This window comes from Anoplopoma fimbria, chromosome 8 (genome assembly GCF_027596085.1).
Source record: "Anoplopoma fimbria isolate UVic2021 breed Golden Eagle Sablefish chromosome 8, Afim_UVic_2022, whole genome shotgun sequence".
NCBI classification, from domain to species: domain Eukaryota; kingdom Metazoa; phylum Chordata; class Actinopteri; order Perciformes; family Anoplopomatidae; genus Anoplopoma; species Anoplopoma fimbria.
The window spans coordinates 3,546,866-3,566,633 of NC_072456.1; the positions used below are offsets into that span (position 1 = coordinate 3,546,866).

Consider the following 19,768-nt stretch of genomic DNA (forward strand, 5'->3'; position numbering starts at 1 on the left):
TGTTTGTGTGTGTGTGTGTGTGCTAGTCAGTAGGTCAGGGTGGTGTCCTTGGCCTTGTAAGGCAGGGTTATCTGGGGTTATATATTTGATCCCCGCCTGCCTTGTTAGTCTAGCAGCTGCTTCCTGTAGGTCTGCACAACAGGCTGTATTTTTCTATTCATGCTGTATTTTTCTGTTGTCTAAACCGAAGGTAAACCGATTTAAATTCGATCTCATTTAACAAAATAGAAGTGATGGAAGGCACGTTTCTTTTGAGGTAGATCTAACACAAGAGTGACAAACCGACTTTAGATGCTAAACAAGGTTTATCTCACAAAATGTCTTTGTCAGATACACTTTTTACTCTTTCACTAACTATTTTGAGCTGATGATCCAAAATACTAAACAATGATGTTAGTAAGCCACTGGAATTCAGACTTAATTCATGTTGCATTATCTTACTTATAGTTTTCTCTGCCCACTTCAGGTCTCTAACGTACTCTGAAGTCTCACCTGTGATCTGAGCTGAATCCACCGGTAAATTCTCCTTTCCTAATGCTTTCACAGTATTCCATATTGTAGATATGGAATACTATGAAACTATACTATGCTAGACACTGGTATAATATGACTATGTGATTCTATCAAAATAAGATGATTTTACTTGAAACCAATGGCTGAAAAGTAAAGTAAAAGATATTCAGGTGAAGAATGGCATACAGACAGAGTGAAGCCTTTCTCATCTCTACTACCTGTGTGTACATCAGTGCAGCTATGGGGGACGCAGAGATGTCTGTGTTTGGGTTGGCTGCCTCGTTCCTGAGGAAGTCGGACAGGGATCGCATGGAGGCCTCCACGCGGCCCTTCGACATAAAGAAGGAATGCTTCATCCCCCATCCCGTGGAAGAGTTCGTGAAGGCGACCATCAGCAGCCGAGACGGAGACAAAGTCACCGTGGAGACGGAGCACGGGAAGGTCAGCGGTTCCATTTGACCATTCAGACAATTTTATATTATTGAATATGATTGGTATTATTACTTTTATTATTAGATATCATTAGGATATTATTAACAACACATAAGGTTTTCTTATCATAGTTGCAATGATAAAATTACCATTACCCAAAAGCCTCACCTTAACATGTCAGAATTGATTAAAATAAGTGTAGGCATACTAAAATCTGGGGGTACCAGAAGTTGAAGGCAGTCTGTGGACAGAGTTGGTGAATTAGTAAAAGTTTTAAAAGTTATGTCCGACTCCCAAACATCTGTGTGAATGAATTAATTCACAATGAAAAGGCAATTACTTGAAGTCAAATGAATGTTTAGTGTCTCCAGTAATGTGTGTGATGAACCGAGGCATGACTGCCATCTGGCATTAACAATGTATGGCATGCTTTGTGTTACACAAACAATGTTGACAATAACAAAGTAGCACATGCAGGTAGCAAAATCGACAACACAAACTGAATGTTTGGCTCACTTGCTCATAAGGATTACTTTTTTTTGTGTGAAATGTATGTGGCCATCACATATTAATCAGAAAAATGCATTCATGTTCCTTAGACTGTGGTGGTCAACGGCTCCCAGATCATGCAACAGAATCCTCCAAAGTTTGACAAGATCGAGGACATGGCCATGTTGACCTTCCTCCATGAACCAGCGGTGCTATTTAACCTCAAAGAGCGTTATGCGGCATGGATGATCTATGTGAGTAACCCACAATCCAATAAACAAGTTTTGTGTTTTCTTACCCTCATAAAATGTGTCTGTGGTTAATTTTGCATTTATTCTTAAATTAATATTGTTGCATTGGCATTAGTTCTCTCTTTACGTTGTGAACAAAAATTAAATAATGGACTGAAAGTCAGAAAAAGAGGAATAAATAGTACGAAACTTTTATAAATTTGTATGAGTCACTCTTGAAAGAGAGACTTCAGTCACAGAATCAGTCCCCAAGTGACAAATAGCAGCGGAGCGGAGCAGTGAACAACTTAACCAACTCTGCGATAAAGAAAATGTCTCAAAAAAGAGATAAATTAAAATGCATGGACAGTTAAGTGTCTGCCTGCTCGGTGGGGCATGGAGTGAATGATGTACCGCCCACCCTCCAGAGCCCCCTCAGGTAAACACTTGCTGTTGTTTGTACCGTTAGCGTTGATAGCAGAGAGCCGCTGAGAGGCAACAGAAAAGCTCCCAATCCTGTATATTGCCCCTTTAAAACAGTAATCTTTTGTTCTGTGTTTCACAGACCTACTCTGGGCTCTTCTGTGTGACCGTCAACCCCTACAAGGCGCTGCCGGTCTACAACCAAGAGGTGGTTAATGCCTATAGAGGAAAGAAGAGGGCTGAAGCTCCTCCTCATATCTTCTCCATCTCTGACAATGGCTACCAGTACATGCTGGCAGGTAAAAAATACTATAACAAATACTGTTCATTTGTATTACATGTAATGATGTTGCATCTTTATACTAACAAATTGTACTCTATGCTTGTTTTTGTAGACCGCGAAAACCAGTCAATCCTGATCACGTATGTAATGTCTTATACTTGAAAAGCGTGAATGACACTATATGCTCAGAAATAATAACCATACTCTACATTATGTCACTATAGGTTTTGATCATTGACTTTGCATTTATAGTGGAGAATCTGGTGCAGGAAAGACTGTCAACACAAAGCGAGTCATCCAGTATTTTGCAAGTATTGCAGCTGGAGGCATAAAGAAAGACCCCACTGCCAAGGACAAGGTAAATAATAGGCTCTGTCAAAGGTGTGAGTTGTCAGGGAGGTTCTGGTTGGTCTTAAACTGGCCAAAACTACAAAAAAATGTAATATTTTCGCCTGGTGTAAAGCAATGACAAGTAAAGTAACAAGAGTGCACTGTTGACAAATCAAACTTAAAAATGACAAATTCGCCATCAATGGCTTAAATTCTCCTCAGGATTTCCACTTCCAACAACTTCTGTGTTGCATAAGTTGGAGGTTAAGAAGTTCTTCAAACTTTCATAAACTGCCGACAAGTTGCTGAAGCCTTTGTGTCCTTTATAGTTAGATGATGCTGCTACAGCACAACCATCTGGCCAAGTTGCAACCACATTCAACATTGCACTCCCTTTGGTCTTGAGCAATACAACCGCCTAGTTTGAAGTGGATTGGATGAACAGTTCTCTAGATATGGGAAGGACAAAGACAGACAGACAGATAGAGCTTCCTCTCTTTATAGTTAGATTGAACAAACACAATGTTCGTCTTTGACAGGGTACCCTGGAGGATCAAATCATCCAGGCCAACCCTGCTCTGGAGGCCTTTGGTAATGCCAAGACCATCAGGAATGACAACTCTTCCAGATTTGTGAGTGTCTAACCTTTGTGTGACTAAATTGTGAATATTATGTTTTCAGTTTCCACAAAAACACAATCAGTGGAAGAAGCAGATATTAAGGTTTTCTTTCCAAAAACTGTATTCTTTTAGGGTAAATTCATCCGGATTCATTTTGATGCCAGGGGAAAGTTAGCCTCTGCTGATATTGAAACATGTAAGAACAAACACCCTCATCCTACATACACTAATCCTGTAAATGTTTATTCACATTTTATGGCATGCAGTGGTAATATAGTTGATTTTGCACATGAAAATCTTTCTCTCTTGTATTTGTCACAGACCTTCTGGAGAAGTCTCGTGTGACCTTCCAGCTCAAGGCTGAGAGAGATTACCACATTTTCTACCAGATTCTGTCTCAGAAGAAACCTGAACTCCTGGGTTAGTGGCTCAGCGGTGGTTGGCCACCGCAGAAAGAAAATGTGGGGGAAAAAAGGAAAAACCATGGCTGTCATTTGCTTTTTAAATCCCACTCTCTCTCTCTGTCCTCCAGAGATGCTGTTGATCACAAATAATCCCTATGACTACGCCTTCATCTCTCAGGGGGAAACCCAAGTGGCCTCCATCGTTGATGCAGACGAACTTATTGCAACAGATGTCAGGCTCTTGCTCATTCCTCTCTTTACAATTACACATTAAAATCTTATCATAATGACACGATAAGTTACACAGGATTCATACCGTAACAACCCTGTGTAAATAAAAACGCAGGGGAGCTGTTATGGTTTAGGGACCGGCATGACAATGACACAAAATCCACAAAGTCCAGTTGGAGTAACAGATTAATGTGTTTAAAGATTTACTGGATGCTAAAAGACTGCAAACAGAATTATAATACTTAGAGAAAGGGTTTTCCATCTCTACAAAGCTATCACAGCAGCAACTATTTTATCTTTACTCAAAGCGATCGCAAGACAGAAATACAGTATGGTTGAAATACGGTACGGTTGAAATACTGTGCGGTAGAAATATATATTGCCAGTTGTGCAGACTTGATCTACCAGGAATGTGCACTTGCATGTATTTGATTGGACAACAATCTTGCAGGGGGATGTTAAATTGCATTCCAGCAAAGGTTTAAGCAGGTTAAACTTTGTTTTTAGTATGGCTGTGTGTTCTTTTGCAGGACCTTTCTGCATTCTGTCTTTATTAATAAATGAGGGGGCTGCATGTTTTTTAGGTCAAAATTGTCTAATTTTGGGCAAAACTATACTACCGGCACAAATGTTGAGAAGTTATCATGTGCTCCTCCACAGGATGCCTTTGACGTTTTGGGCTTCACTCAAGAAGAGAAGAATAGTATTTATAAGCTGACTGGTGCCATCATGCATCACGGCAACATGAAGTTTAAGCAGAAGCAGCGAGAGGAACAGGCAGAGGCCGATGGCACTGAAGGTGAGAGACAAACTCTGTTTGTCAGGTTGGCTCAGAACCAACAAAGCAAGACACTGTTTTACAGCATTCACTTTCCCTTTTCAGATGCTGACAAAGTCGCATATCTGATGGGCTTGAACTCTGCCGACCTCATCAAAGGTCTCTGTCACCCAAGAGTCAAAGTAGGAAATGAGTGGGTCACCAAGGGACAAAATGTCGCTCAAGTAAGAAGCAAAAAAGTCATCTTAAATCTTGTTATGTACAAGGTTCTATATCCAATGCAGGAAAATGTTATGCTTTCTATATGGCTGCATCTGCAGAGACTGAAAGGTTGCAAGAAAAACATGTTTTATTCGTTTGTATGCTTGGTATTAAATATGGTTTTCTGACCCCAGGTGACCTATGCTGTTGGAGCTCTATCCAAGGCTATTTATGAAAGGATGTTCCTGTGGATGGTGGTAAGAATCAACCAGTCACTGGAGACCAGGCAGCCTCGTCAGTACTTCATTGGTGTACTGGACATCGCAGGGTTTGAGATCTTTGATGTAAGTTAACTCGGTAGTACACAATAAACCAGACCACTCTTTTAAAATGTTCATGCCTTCTTACTATCAATGTCATTTCAGTACAACACCTTTGAGCAGCTCTGCATCAACTTCACCAACGAAAAGCTGCAACAGTTTTTCAACCACCACATGTTTGTGCTGGAGCAGGAAGAGTACAAGAAAGAGGGCATTGAATGGACTTTCATAGATTTTGGTATGGACTTGCAGGCCTGTATTGACCTGATTGAAAAGGTGAGAGACTTGGCCATTACATGTTTATGAATAAAAACATAAAAATGTGGTATTTTAAAACCCCTTATATTTTTGTCCCTTCAGCCCATGGGTATCATGTCCATCCTTGAAGAGGAGTGCATGTTCCCCAAAGCCTCTGATGCCACCTTTAAAGCAAAGCTCTATGACAACCATCTGGGGAAATCTGCCAACTTCCAGAAGCCCAGAGTTATCAAAGGAAAACCAGAGGCCCATTTTGCCCTGATGCACTATGCTGGAACTGTTGATTATAATATTTTCAACTGGCTGGTGAAGAACAAGGACCCTCTGAATGAGACCGTTGTAGGACTCTACCAGAAGTCTAATCTCAAGGTGTTATCTACCATCTTTGCAAATTATGCTGGATCTGATTCAGGTACCATGGCTTGAATATCTTGTTTTGAAGTTGCAAGTTTTTTTTTGCCTTGCTACACTTACTTACACTTTCAGGTTATCTTTTTGAACAACTACAGTTGACAGTGCAGAAGGCAAAAAAGAGAAAAAGAAGAAGGGAGCATCGTTTCAGACTGTGTCCGCTCTTCATAGGGTATTGTGATTGGTTTTATCCTTGGAAACTGTATTGTGAAAGATGCTGAATACTTTAACAGTTAGTATTTCATATTGTATGCTTCATCATATTATTATAACTTACAGGAGAACCTGAACAAGCTGATGACCAACCTGAGGTCTACTCACCCTCACTTTGTCCGCTGTCTCATTCCCAATGAGACCAAGACTCCTGGGGCCATGGAGAACCCTCTGGTGATGCACCAGCTGCGCTGTAACGGTGTGCTGGAAGGCATCAGGATCTGCAGAAAGGGCTTCCCCAACAGGATCCTCTATGGAGATTTCAAACAAAGGTTTTATTAAATTAAGTCAGATACCGTATGATTCCAAACAGATGTTCAAAAATATCCTCAAGATTTCTTTCTTTTTCTTTTCCAGATATCGCATCCTGAATCCTGCTGCCATCCCTGACGGCCAGTTCATTGACAGCAGGAAGGGAGCTGAGAAACTTCTTGGTTCCCTGGATATTGATCACAGTCAGTACAAATTTGGACACACAAAGGTATCATCTGAGTTGTTCTGATATTATTGGAAAAGTGAAACATTTTAGTAGGAGATGAAGAAGATGGCAGAAAAGTAAAATACCCTTTGGTGTTGTTAGGTGTTCTTCAAGGCTGGTTTGCTGGGTCTCCTTGAGGAACTGAGGGACGAGCGTCTCTCCAAAATCATCACTGCTATTCAAGCCAGATCCCGTGGTCTGTTGTCTCGTATTGAGTATCAGAAGATGGTGGAACGCAGGTATCGTTTGTGTCCAGCTGAAGTCTAACGATTCAAAGATTAATGTTTTTGATTTGTGCAGTTAACTAAAGCATTGTATTTCATTAAACTATATATTTTAGAGAAGCATTACTAGTGATCCAATGGAATGTCCGTTCGTTCATGGGGGTCAAGAATTGGCCCTGGATGAAGCTCTTCTTCAAGATCAAACCTCTGTTGAGATCTGCTGAATCAGAAAAAGAGATGGCCAACATGAAGGACGAATTCCTGAAGCTGAAAGAGGCCTACGCAAAATCTGAAGCTCGTAGAAAGGAACTCGAGGAGAAAATGGTCTCTCTTCTTCAAGAGAAGAACGGCCTGCAGCTCCAAGTCCAATCGGTGAGAATGCCACTCTACTGCCATTTTACTTCGAACATGTCATGAAGGTTTGTGCTGATGAGATAAAATGTTTGGCAGGAGCAAGATAATCTTTGTGATGCTGAGGAAAGATGCGAGGGGCTGATCAAGAGCAAGATTCAGCTGGAGGCCAAATCCAAAGAGCTGACGGAAAGACTGGATGATGAGGAGGAGATGAATGCTGAACTGACTGCTAAGAAGAGGAAGCTGGAGGATGAGTGTTCAGAGCTGAAGAAAGACATCGATGACTTAGAGTTAACTCTGGCTAAAGTGGAGAAAGAGAAGCACGCCACTGAGAACAAGGTATGACATCTTAGTTAACCATTTGTTTGATGTCAGCAACTCAGTGCAGCATCCGGTACCTCGTCTTTTCTTGGTTTATAGGTGAAGAACCTGATCGAAGAGATGGCTGCTCAGGATGAAATCATTGCCAAGTTGACCAAGGAAAAGAAAGCCTTACAGGAAGCTCATCAGCAAACGATGGATGATCTGCAGAGTGAAGAAGACAAAGTCAACACTCTGACCAAGGCCAAGACTAAGCTGGAGCAGCAAGTGGATGATGTAAGATTACGTATCAAAATCGTACTACTTAGGGGATATTGTGAGTATTAATAATTTAGCAATTTACACACTTGATATTCGCATGTTTTTGCATTAAGCTTGAAGGATCTCTTGAGCAAGAGAAGAAGGTTCGAATGGACCTTGAGAGAGCCAAGAGAAAGCTGGAGGGAGACTTAAAGTTGACCCAGGAGACTGTGATGGATTTAGAAAATGCCAAGCAACAGCTGGAGGAGCGCCTGAAAAAGTACAAATTCATCATGACTTTGTTTATTCACTTCGGTCATTTATTACTGTGTACACTGTTTCAATTTTCTAACACTGATTAAATAAAATGCTACAGGAAAGACTTTGAGATCAGCCAGCTGAACAGCAAAATTGAAGATGATCAGGCCATGATCATTCAACTCCAGAAGAAGCTAAAAGAGCTGCAGGTACAAACGTGCATTTGTGGGTCCTAAGTGATTGTTAACATTTTCCCAAAGTATTGCTACATTTTAACACCTTCTGACACTAGGCTCGTGTAGAGGAGCTGGAGGAAGAGCTGGAGGCAGAGCGAGCTGCCCGAGCCAAGGTGGAGAAGCAGAGAGCAGACCTGGCCAGAGAGCTGGAGGAGATCAGTGAGAGGCTGGAGGAGGCCGGTGGAGCAACGTCCGCCCAGATTGAGATGAACAAGAAAAGGGAGGCAGAGTTCCAGAAACTGCGCAGAGACCTTGAAGAGGCCACTCTGCAGCATGAAGCCACCTCTGCCACACTCAGGAAGAAACAAGCCGACAGTGTGTCCGACCTGGGAGAGCAGATTGACAACCTGCAGAGAGTCAAGCAGAAACTGGAGAAGGAGAAGAGTGAGCTCAGACTGGAGCTGGATGACGTGGTCTCCAGTATGGAACAAATTGTGAAGGCTAAGGTATGTGCTCATGAGGACGCTCAAGGTATTTTTCCACACTGGTGGAATTAACTGACAACCTGGTAGTAAACTAAATGATTGTGACTGTTTAATTAAGGTACTGCAGCATCGGTAAACTTTGAACAAGAACACCTCCAACTTAAATTTGTTGTTCTTATCAGGCTAGGTCAGCAGCAGTCAAAATGACAAACTAGCAATAAGTGTCCGAAGTTGAAGGGCCTTCTCATCCGGATGCCAAATTACCTCTTTCACAGCCATTGGCAGTTATGCAGGTTGCAGTTATGGTAGTTCGATTGATGATATCCCCCATCCGCATTTAGCGAACCCCCCCCACTACTGCCTCCGATTGGCCAGTACACGCTGCTGCAGAATTTGTTACGTTTATTGCTGATGAAGAAGATTGGTGGAAGGTTGGTGGGGTTGATTTCAACTCAGATGTTGATGTTTTCATAAGGATGGTAGCTTTCTGGTACAGTGCGCTCATATATTATTACAATGTCCTGATTATGGGAGAACAATATTTCTAAAAAAATTTGCTTTGCACATTATATGGATGGAAAAAAATACAGATCCATTGGACAGTTACGTTTTGATGAAGTGTAATCTTAAAATGTTAACCCTAATGTTGAAAGGCACACTGATTATAAAGAGAGTAAAAAAATGGCATTGAATCCAACGAGTGCCGACTTCTGGGCTAGTAGGACCACTCTTCTGTCCCTCAAGATGGATTCGGGAGTGCAAAGTAGCAAATATATGTTTATTGTTGAAAAGTAGTAAACAATGCCTGTGAAATATGGTTCTTTTCTTTTGTAGACTAACTTGGAAAAGACCTGCAGAACTTTGGAGGATCAAATGAATGAATACAGGAACAGGTATGATGAATGTCAGAGATCCCTTAATGACTTCACCAGCCAGAAAGCCAAGCTTCAATCTGAGAATGGTCAGTGTTACTGTTTTCACTTGAAATAATAAACTTGTTTAATTTAGAACCCAATTATAATACCTACATTTTGCCTTTCTAGATGAGTTTTCAAGGCAGCTGGAGGAGAAAGAATCTCTTGTTTCTCAACTTACCAGAGGAAAAAATTCCTACAATCAACAACTTGAAGATTTAAAAAGACAACTAGAGGAGGAAATAAAGGTATAGAAATGACAAAGATCTATCCATTTATCTTTACGTTTCAAAAATAAGTGAATGTCCCAGAGAAATACCCACATTATTAATATTCATCCAGGCCAAGAATGCTTTAGCCCATGCAGTGCAGTCAGCTCGTCATGACTGTGACCTCCTCAGGGAGCAGTATGAGGAGGAGCAGGAGGCCAAAGCTGAACTGCAGCGTGGCATGTCTAAGGCCAACTCTGAGGTGGCTCAGTGGAGAACTAAGTACGAAACTGATGCCATCCAGAGAACCGAGGAACTGGAGGAGGCTAAGTGAGTCCATTACATACAAGAACATAAATCTAAAATACGGTGTAAGACAAAGACTTGATGAGAAAAGCACTAAAAGGAAAATTCCTTAAACGTGGCCATTAGGACTGTATGAGTCATACTAACTTAGCACCGGTCACCTCCATTGTAGAGAATTGGAGAAATGAGGACTCGTGCAAACAATGTTTATTGTGCCTAGCTGGGCAAGCCTCTTACAGCTGTTCAAATTAACATGATTTTTACATCAACCAAACACAAAGAAAGTAGCCAACTAGAATGGCCTTTGGGGTTAACTGTATTGGAATCTACACCCAAGGTCAGATCACAGTGACTGGTCATTCATATTACACAAAATCATGTTTATTTGGAAAGCTGTATGGCGCTCAGGCAGCTTGCCCCAATATACTTTGTTTTTTTATATTTGAATTGCAAGGTCCCCAGTTCAAATAAAGCTGGGGGCCTTTGTTGCAAGTCGTTTCACTTATCCACCGCGCTATTTACCTCTACATTCCCAAATAAAGGCATAAAATGCCCCACAACATAAAAAGAGCACTCAAGCATCAGTGGTAAAGACTTGTTTTGTTTTTTCAGGAAGAAGCTGGCTCAGCGTCTGCAGGATGCTGAGGAGGCTGTTGAAGCAGTAAACGCTAAATGTTCGTCCCTGGAGAAGACCAAACACAGGCTGCAGAATGAGATTGAAGATCTCATGGTGGATGTGGAGAGGTCTAATGCTGCTGCTGCTGCTCTGGACAAGAAGCAAAGAAACTTTGATAAAGTATATCAGTAATTCTTTTTTCATCATAAAACTGGGGTTTCAAAGCATTGCTACAGTGCAAATAGAGTCTTCTGAAATAATACATTTGCCAAACTGTAGAGAGCGTTATGTGGTGAATAAAACTTGTATCTCAATGTCTAGGTCCTGTCTGAGTGGAAACAGAAATATGAGGAGTCCCAGTGTGAGTTGGAGAGCTCTCAGAAGGAGGCTCGGTCTCTGAGCACTGAGCTCTTTAAACTGAAGAACTCCTATGAGGAATCTCTTGAACATCTGGAGACCATGAAGAGGGAGAACAAGAATCTACAGGGTAATATGTCGCTGAATTTGTCTAAACAGGTAATACATGTAAATTGCAGGTGCCAAATTACATGTATTACCTACTACAACTTTCATTGACAGAGGAGATTTCTGACCTCAGTGAGCAACTTGGTGAGGGAGGAAAAACCATTCATGAGTTGGAGAAACTCCGTAAACAGCTGGAGCAGGAAAAGAGCGAGATTCAGTCTGCCCTTGAGGAAGCTGAGGTAAGAGCAAAAACTATCTACCTACCTAAACTCAACTCCTCAGTTTCTGGAGAGGAAGCCGTAAGTTGGAGAAAAGGTGGAAATATGTTACGTTTGACGAAATCCTGATGTCTTTCTCAGGGTTCTCTGGAGCATGAGGAGGGCAAGATTCTAAGAGCCCAGCTTGAGTTCAACCAGATCAAGGCAGACATGGATCGTAAGCTAGCTGAGAAAGACGAGGAGATGGACCAGACCAAGAGGAACCTGCAGAGGATGATTGACACCCTGCAGAGCTCTCTTGAGTCTGAGTGTCGAAGCAGGAATGAGGCTCTTCGTTTGAAGAAGAAGATGGAGGGAGACCTCAATGAGATGGAGATCCAGCTGAGCAAGGCCAACAGGCAGGCAGCTGAGGCCCAGAAACAACTCAAGGCTATTCATGCACATCTGAAGGTAAACTTAAGACACACCTTTTAGTTTCGCAAGCATTGTTACTATGGTATCTTTGTAACCGGAGGCTTTGAACATCTTCCAGGATGCTCAGCTCCAGCTTGATGACTCTCTTCGAGCCAATGATGATCTGAAGGAAAACAGTGCCATGATCGAGAGACGCAGCAACTTGCTTCAGACCGAAGTGGAGGAGCTCAGAGCTGCTCTGGAGCAAACTGAGAGAGGTCGCAAACTTGCTGAGCAAGAGCTGCTGGACGTTAGTGAAAGAGTGCAGCTACTGCACTCACAGGTGAGGCAAATGCTAGACTAAGAATTTAGTTTTTTTCAAATGTTGCACTGTAGTAAATTCTATAATAAAATGTCCTTAATTGTATAATAAAAGAACACCAGCCTGATAAATCACAAGAAAAAGCTGGAAGCTGATACATGCCAGCTTCAAAGTGAAGTGGAGGAAGCGGTGCAGGAGTGCAGAAACGCTGAAGAGAAGGCCAAGAAGGCCATTACTGATGCCGCCATGATGGCAGAGGAGCTGAAGAAAGAGCAGGACACCAGCGCTCACCTGGAGCGCATGAAGAAGAACATGGAGCAAACCATCAAAGACCTGCAGCACCGTCTGGATGAAGCCGAACAGATTGCCTTGAAGGGAGGCAAGAAGCAGATGCAGAAGCTCGAGGCCAGGGTAAGTGTTTCTCATGATGTGTTATTTTTGGCAAGCATGTCGAAGGTGTTATTAGGTGAGTTGTCTCAAACATATTGTCCCTGACCAGGTAAGGGAGCTGGAAAATGAGGTGGAAATGGAGCAGAAGAAGAGCAGTGAAGCTGTGAAAGGCATCCGTAAATACGAGCGCCGCATCAAGGAACTTACCTATCAGGTTTGTAGCATGAAGCTAGCTTTGTTGATCTGCAAGAGTGGTTGAAGTTCTTAAAAAGACCAAAACTTTTGTCTTATTCACAAAGACCGAGGAGGACCGCAAAAATATTGCCAGACTCCAAGATCTGGTGGATAAGCTGCAGCTGAAAGTGAAGGCCTACAAGAGAGCTGCTGAAGAGGCTGTAAGTGTGGAGATGTGAATCTTGATCTGGCTTCTTCCCCTGTCAATGTCTATGTACATATTTATTTTATTTATCCTAAACAGGAGGAGCAGGCTAATGTTCATCTCGGCAAGTTGCGCAAACAGCAGCACGAGCTGGACGAGGCTGAGGAGAGAGCGGACATCGCTGAGTCTCAGGTCAACAAGCTGCGTGTCAAGTCCCGTGACGCTGGCTCCAAGGTATAAAGCATGCACTCTGTAGCAGGTGCACAGCATCTCACCCTGACACATGCTGCCCTCTGCTGGCTGCATTTAACATCTTACTCTTCTCTTCAAGCGTTAGCACAAATACAAGTTTTGTACATGGCAGGATTTTGGTTTATAATAGTCTGTTAATGAAAATGTTGCTATGTGGCATTTAAGCATTACTAATCTGAAGCCCTAACAGCTGTTTTTCTTTTCCTTTCTTTCCAATTTCCCGGCTGTAACAGAAAGGGTTTGATGAGGAGTGAAGCTGCAGAAATCATTTTGCCTGCTGTGTGACGTAGATCTACAACCAAGTGTTAGGCCACATTGAGAGGGAAAAAAGTTCTGAGATTTTGTGAATAAAATTTTAATAATTTGAAAAAAAGACATAAATTAGGAGATATTAAGTTATAAAAGAATAAACTCATAATAATTTGCGAAAAAATGAATATGTTATTTTAAGTCAAGATTTTAATACTTGGTTGTAACAAGAGCAGTGTTTCAAATTAGTGGTGTTTCACCAATAAGCAACTTATCTTATAATGAGAGTAAAATTAAAGCAGTTCCATGATGGAATAGTCAATAAACACATATGTTTTGAAGCAACAGCTGGAGCTCAGCAGGAATCTGGTTTTCTATGATATATGAGAACAGAGCTCAGTCATTGTGGTGATGTGAATGATGTAGGAGGCAGCCGGACTTCTGTCCTACAGTCTGCTGTGCATTATGTTATTGCTGATGATAGTATCTCATCTAACCCTGGGACTCTCTTTGGATGAGACAACGTTTATGGTAGCGACTGTGTGCTGCTCTTTAACGGAGGTGGAAAACTGAAACTAACTGTTTGAAAACCCTTTTGATCATAAATTTCCCCATTATGTTGCTTATTTTCCACAAAAATGTTAACTTCACCACCTCCGATAAAGTGCATCGCACAGCAGTTTCCCTCAGCTTTACAACACGAAGCATCCTGGAGTAGAGAGACAGTCCCAAACAGAGCCAGGGTGATTTAAAGGAGGGGGGAAGCAGAGGAGACGTGACAATACGGTCCAAACAGAAGTCCAAATAAGTCTTTGAACTGTCAGTAAAAGCTAAAACATGCAATCCAGTTAACTACTATATAACTATAAGCATAACATATGTGTTCAAGCAACCTTTCTATTATGATTTTTTTCTCAAAAATGATGAATATATTCTTGAAATATTTCAACTTCTTTCTTGTGTTATGATGTGTTATGATTTTCTTAAACAGTGGTTTTAAGACTCCATTGAATAGCTCCCCTCAACTATCACTATTCACAACCTGTAGTGCTTAATAAAATCTCATCAAGCTGTTGCACAACAATGTTTTCTTCCATTTAATACAAACATTTTTTTTATTGGGTTCATGGAACTTTGTAGAGGAAATACTATATTTAAAGTAACTTAAAGCTGCAGTTGGTAATTTTCATAAAAATAGCTTTGCTCAAACTGTCACTATATCCTGACAGAAGTACATGAGACAGATAATCTGTAAAATCAGGTTGCTCTGCATCCTTTTAGTGCTCCTCATTTGCAAGATTCAACCACTCCCAAAGGGAAAACAGCTAATCAGAGACAAGGAGTCTCTAAAATAGCTATTAATCACTGCTCGTGACTAGGCAGGGCTGATTACATGTAAATCAAGATTCTGACAGCATTGCCTGTAACATGTAAAATGAGAGAGTTTGTGACCCTGTCGACGATGCTGAAAACTGTCTATCCAAAACCAAGCATCACCCACCGACCGGAGCAAACTTTCTCATTGTACAGCTAAACAGTACACTAAAATGGGGTTCTGAAAACATTCAAGGCAAGAAAAAGGAAATACAGAAACAGTATATTTTTTTCATATTTGATCAGCGCTGCCTCGTTTGACAGTTTAACTGGAATTCACAAGCAGTGGTTGACAGCTTCCTTACAGACTCTCCAGCTGATTGGTTGTTTTTCTTTGGGAGGCTTTCGTATCTTGTAAGTGCCACATTTTTACAGATTATCCTTCTCATGTACTTCCGTCAGGATATAGTGACAAAAAGTTATTTTCACAAAAGTTACCAACTTCAGCTTTAAATATATTATATTGACTGGTCAGTGGCAAGTAGTTATATTTTGAATGATAAAAACAACAATATGAGGTGAAATACATAATTCTACTTATACAGTTTAGTATTACAACTTAGGTCACCAATAAAATAGCCACCATCAATTCCTGTAAACCAAACAGGAATTGATGGTGGCTATATCTCCCTTTTCCATTAGGGAATGAGGAACCAGGAAGAGCAGAGGTAGGCCTAAGTAGGAAAACTCAGTGAGGGGGGGGCAAGTTGAGGTGAAGTGATTGCTAAAAGAGAGAGAGATAAAACAAATCCCCTTTATCTTTAAATAGAGTTAAAGAAAGCCAAAGAGCCCGGCCCTCAAGGTCAACGATAACCCAATGCTCATACCCAGGCCCACCATAATACCATGCATAATCACTTGCAGCTGCTCAGTAAATACTTGTCCAAGCCTGCCTGTTCCTCCAAATGGCTAGGGAGGATTTCAAAGAATCAGTAATCAAATATATAGTTCACATACTGAAAAAAAAGAGAAAACAACAAATTAAAATTATGAATGTTGTTTTCATCCCTTAACTAAGAGTGCTACCCTTACCTGTCTGTCTAAAGCTTTGACTTGGTGCTGGTGCCGGGTCTTAGTCATTGTTGCTGCTGCTGGAGACTAACTAATGATTTGAGGCAGGAGGAGGGAGGCCCCCGACTCCCATTGTGTGAATTTCAGGGAGTCCTGTCTCGTCTCTTATTACTTGTCATGTCCTTAACTCCCTGAGCGACCACGCAGGTATCTATAAGCTAATGAAAGCACATTCGCAGTATGTGTTGAGGATTATCAGCACGATTATCAGCACGATGATCTGAGCCCATGCACGAACGACTAAGAGGACTGACCGAAGATGGAACAGTTCACCACCTCTATTATTAGACCATCTTTAAAATGGTTTATGATGCTTGTGGTCTTAACACAGGAGTTTAACACTGTCATATAGTTTTCACGCAAAATACGATTTGCTACTACCACTGACTACTGTAACACGATGGTGATTTTTATAGCCAGTTTATGAAAGATTTTACACACTCGCGGTCTGACCCAGGTCTCTCCAGGGTATTCCATCTGCTACTTGGGGAGTCATTTTCTTCTCCAGCAGCAGCAGCAACATCAGTGGTTGTTTTGGAAAAGATAAATTGGTTTGTTACCATTAATTACCATGGTTGGACAAAGAAAGAAAATAGCACCCCCCTACAGAAACTTAAACTAACAGAGAATCCATGAAGGATGATTTCACCCCTCAAGGTCATATTTAATGCAAAAGCACCACAGCAATGACCAGAATGCATCAGAGACAGGGAGTAAAGGTTCAATAAAGACCAGGGGATTGTCCAGATACATAATGATTCACTAGTTAACTGACCGGTGTGTAGCATGTAGGATCTATTAGCAGAAATAGAATATAATAGTCATACCTATGTTATCATTAGTGCATAAACACCTGAAACTAAGAGTCGTCATGTTTTCATGAGCTTAGAATAAGCTCTTCATATCTACACACACTTGCCATGTTTCTACGGTAGCCCAGAACGAACAAACCAAACACTGACTGCAGAGAGAGCCTCTCACGTTTCTATGTTACCTGAAGGCCACCGTAGTTACCACCAAGTAGTCATTATAGCAAGGATAGCCTCTCAGTCCAGGAAAGGGAGTGAATGGGTGTTCAGTTGGTTGCAATCTGTCAAGATATCCTCTGGGACCAAAGACCAGAGACATGTAGCTAAGAGCCCCATCTATTTCTGCTTCCCCACTTTGTATCTAATTAACTATATGTGGCGACAACATTCTCTTGTTGTGACATAAACAAATCATCTGAATCATGTTTCCTTTAATGAACACAAGTTTGACCTGTGAGGTCAGCGTTGTCTTCACTTGCTCTTTAGCAGGAGCATGGCATCTCTCACTTCCATTTGGCACCCTGACGCCGGCTGTCAGTAACGGGGCCGGGAGCCCAGCTATCAGAATGGAAATAATCTCAGCACTTGTCACCGGCTGTTGACCCCTTCTTTTATCTCTTGACCTCTGAAGGGGCCGTGATTACTGGTGCTAGTGACTGGCTGTGCATTATAGCTCCTAACAGGGGAGTTGAGAATGGCAATCGGGAAGTTGGAGAAGACTCCCGCATGGCCGATCTATTCCTGGCCGAAACCGGCTGTTGGTCATTGAGTTTTTATCTTTCAATTTCTAATGTCAGTAGTTATTGTATGGACCTCAATCGTGGCCTGCGGGCCAACGGAGCCGCAGAAAGCACAGTGGATTGCTGCCTGAAGCCTTGGCCAATCTAATACTTTCTATACTGAGGGAGGATACCAGCAGCCCCTCTCAATTTGAAATCTAATTGAGTCCCAGGCTGAATTTCAGTCACAGTATGTCCCTGGTTGATATAATACCTTATTTGATTATAAGATATTAAAGTTGCGTTATCCAAGATTTAAAGCATTTCGATTTGATTCTTCAAGGCTCGGAACATGGCGACAGTTGAGCTGGCGGCATGCAGTTAACAGTGCCTACAGCACTAACACTGCAAACTTTGGCAACAGTGCTAACTGAACTATCTGTGTTCACTTCAGGGGTAACCAGTGCGTGGGAGTGAACTCATGACTGACTTCACCTCTTTATTAATACTCTGAATATCTCAATTGTACCTTTAAGTATTATTAAATAGTGGGTTAGGTCAATAAAATGTGAATGTTTTGGAGTAAAACTCAGTTACCTCGATGACCAGCACCTAAGGGGGAGCAGTAGGTAGTGTAGGAGAAACCTGCTGTAAACCTGAAGCAGCTCAGCTTAGCTTAGACTCTGACTCCACGTAGGAGTGGCGTTTGACACGGAGCATTAAAAGTGAATGTGTTGTGGAATAAACCTGCCACTCACAGTATATTTATGTGAGACAGAACCCAGCGTGAGGCCATCATCTGCTACAAGTGATCCCAGATGCAGGCAAAAGGCAGCGTTCCCGAAAGCCCTCTGAGCCTGCTTTCCTCCATCAGTGGCGTGTGCTCAACAGGAATTTCACACAGTTATCTTTGTCCTTCAAAGACGTGATGCCATGTCAACGGCAATGTAACTGCAGGGGCCCCGGCTCTCGCCCGCTGCGGACTGATAATGGGAGAAGGCTTGCACGGTGACCTTGGCGTCGCATTGGAGCATGTCGGGCTGACAGGGCCCTCCATTGTGTCTCACCATTACCGCCTTTCAGTGAATCTCAAGCATGTCACCTGTGGCAGACCTCTGTCTGTGTTGCCTCGCACTTGTCGCCTGGTTAATCTCGCAGACTGCTGTTCTTTATTTAGACCAACCCATTTGGTATCTGTTGGCTGTTTATATTTCCCCAAAGTCCATTCTATGATAACTAAACACAATGTGTTACCAATGCCTCACTAAGACTCTGCCTAAGCCTTCTGGGTAATTGAGACCCATACATGACATGCTTCTCTAGAACACCCCGCCAAATATTTTCTGCATCTTCCTTTCTGTTTAGAAAACAATAGAGAGAAGAAGACAAGATAAAAAAAGAAAAAATGAAAAAAAATGAAAAAGTATTTTAACTATTTTAACTTTTTTAACTATTATTGCACAGTGTAATGCAATGATTTCTAAATTATTGTTGCAATTATGTAATCAAAACAGATTTGAGCTATTTTCACTATAGATTTCAGCGATATGCTTAAAATGTACTATTTATTCAATTCAATTCAATTCAGTTTATTTTGTATAGCCCAGAATCACAAATTACAAATTTGCCTCAGAGGGCTTTACAATCTGTGCACATGCGACATCCTCTGTCCTTCCCTCACATCGGCACAGGAAAAACTCCCCTAAAAAAACCCTTTAACAGGGAGAAAAAAGGAAGAAACCTCTGGGAGAACGACAGAGGAGGGATCCTTCTCCCAGGATGGACAGAATGCAATAGATGTCATGTGTACAGAATGAACAGCATAGCATATTTATGCCATATATACATTAATTTGTTGTTTACCTTTACTTTCTTACATTTCTTTATTTAATGAATATTTTTTTAAACTTGTGAAAGTGCAGATCATCAAGGAAACATGTCATAATATATAAACATATTTTAAAGATGTTTTCTTTCATAATATTGACATTTGCCCTCTGATAGCAAACAGCTGTCATTTTACATCAATGTTTATCGTTGATTGACCTGCCCGATAAGAAAATGACAAGGTCTCACCAATAAATACGTCAAGTAAAAAAAAAATTGAAAGGTTTTCCTGAAGTTGAGCATGTCACCATCTCTTTAAATATCACCACATCTTCATTGATCCTTCACCATTAAAATCCATTTAAACAGTTTTTGATCAGTATCTGTCTTGCCTGTCTGAAGTGAGGATGCTTCTGCTCAATGCTGCATGTATTGTTCCTGTAACAGAAGCTCACTTAAAGGATGATGAGAGAGGAATTCCTCCCTGTGTCTATTTAAAGAGTGAGTTGTGGTCCCCTAGCTGCTTGAGGATACATATGATTAATCGCTGCACCGCATGGAGCTCCTAATATGGCCTCGTCAG

General features: G+C 41.5%; 1 protein-coding gene across 1 annotated transcript; it reads left to right on the forward strand.

Moving 5' to 3' along the window:
- The first annotated feature begins 753 nt into the window (after nucleotides 1-753).
- On the forward strand, nucleotides 754-13,448 carry LOC129094146 (myosin-7-like). The gene is made up of 37 exons (XM_054602185.1): nucleotides 754-954; nucleotides 1,545-1,688; nucleotides 2,230-2,386; nucleotides 2,483-2,510; nucleotides 2,623-2,728; nucleotides 3,240-3,332; nucleotides 3,453-3,516; nucleotides 3,642-3,740; nucleotides 3,853-3,956; nucleotides 4,616-4,754; nucleotides 4,839-4,957; nucleotides 5,129-5,278; nucleotides 5,360-5,530; nucleotides 5,615-5,924; nucleotides 6,022-6,095; nucleotides 6,203-6,408; nucleotides 6,494-6,617; nucleotides 6,717-6,853; nucleotides 6,955-7,210; nucleotides 7,289-7,531; nucleotides 7,613-7,789; nucleotides 7,888-8,033; nucleotides 8,130-8,220; nucleotides 8,304-8,693; nucleotides 9,507-9,633; nucleotides 9,716-9,834; nucleotides 9,929-10,125; nucleotides 10,714-10,897; nucleotides 11,039-11,204; nucleotides 11,297-11,421; nucleotides 11,542-11,850; nucleotides 11,933-12,136; nucleotides 12,230-12,526; nucleotides 12,615-12,719; nucleotides 12,805-12,900; nucleotides 12,984-13,118; nucleotides 13,370-13,448. The coding sequence occupies exons 1-37, from the start codon at nucleotides 754-756 to the stop codon at nucleotides 13,388-13,390; spliced, it is 5,814 nt and encodes a 1,937-aa protein (XP_054458160.1). The 3' UTR covers nucleotides 13,391-13,448.
- Nucleotides 13,449-19,768: the final 6,320 nt, after the last annotated feature.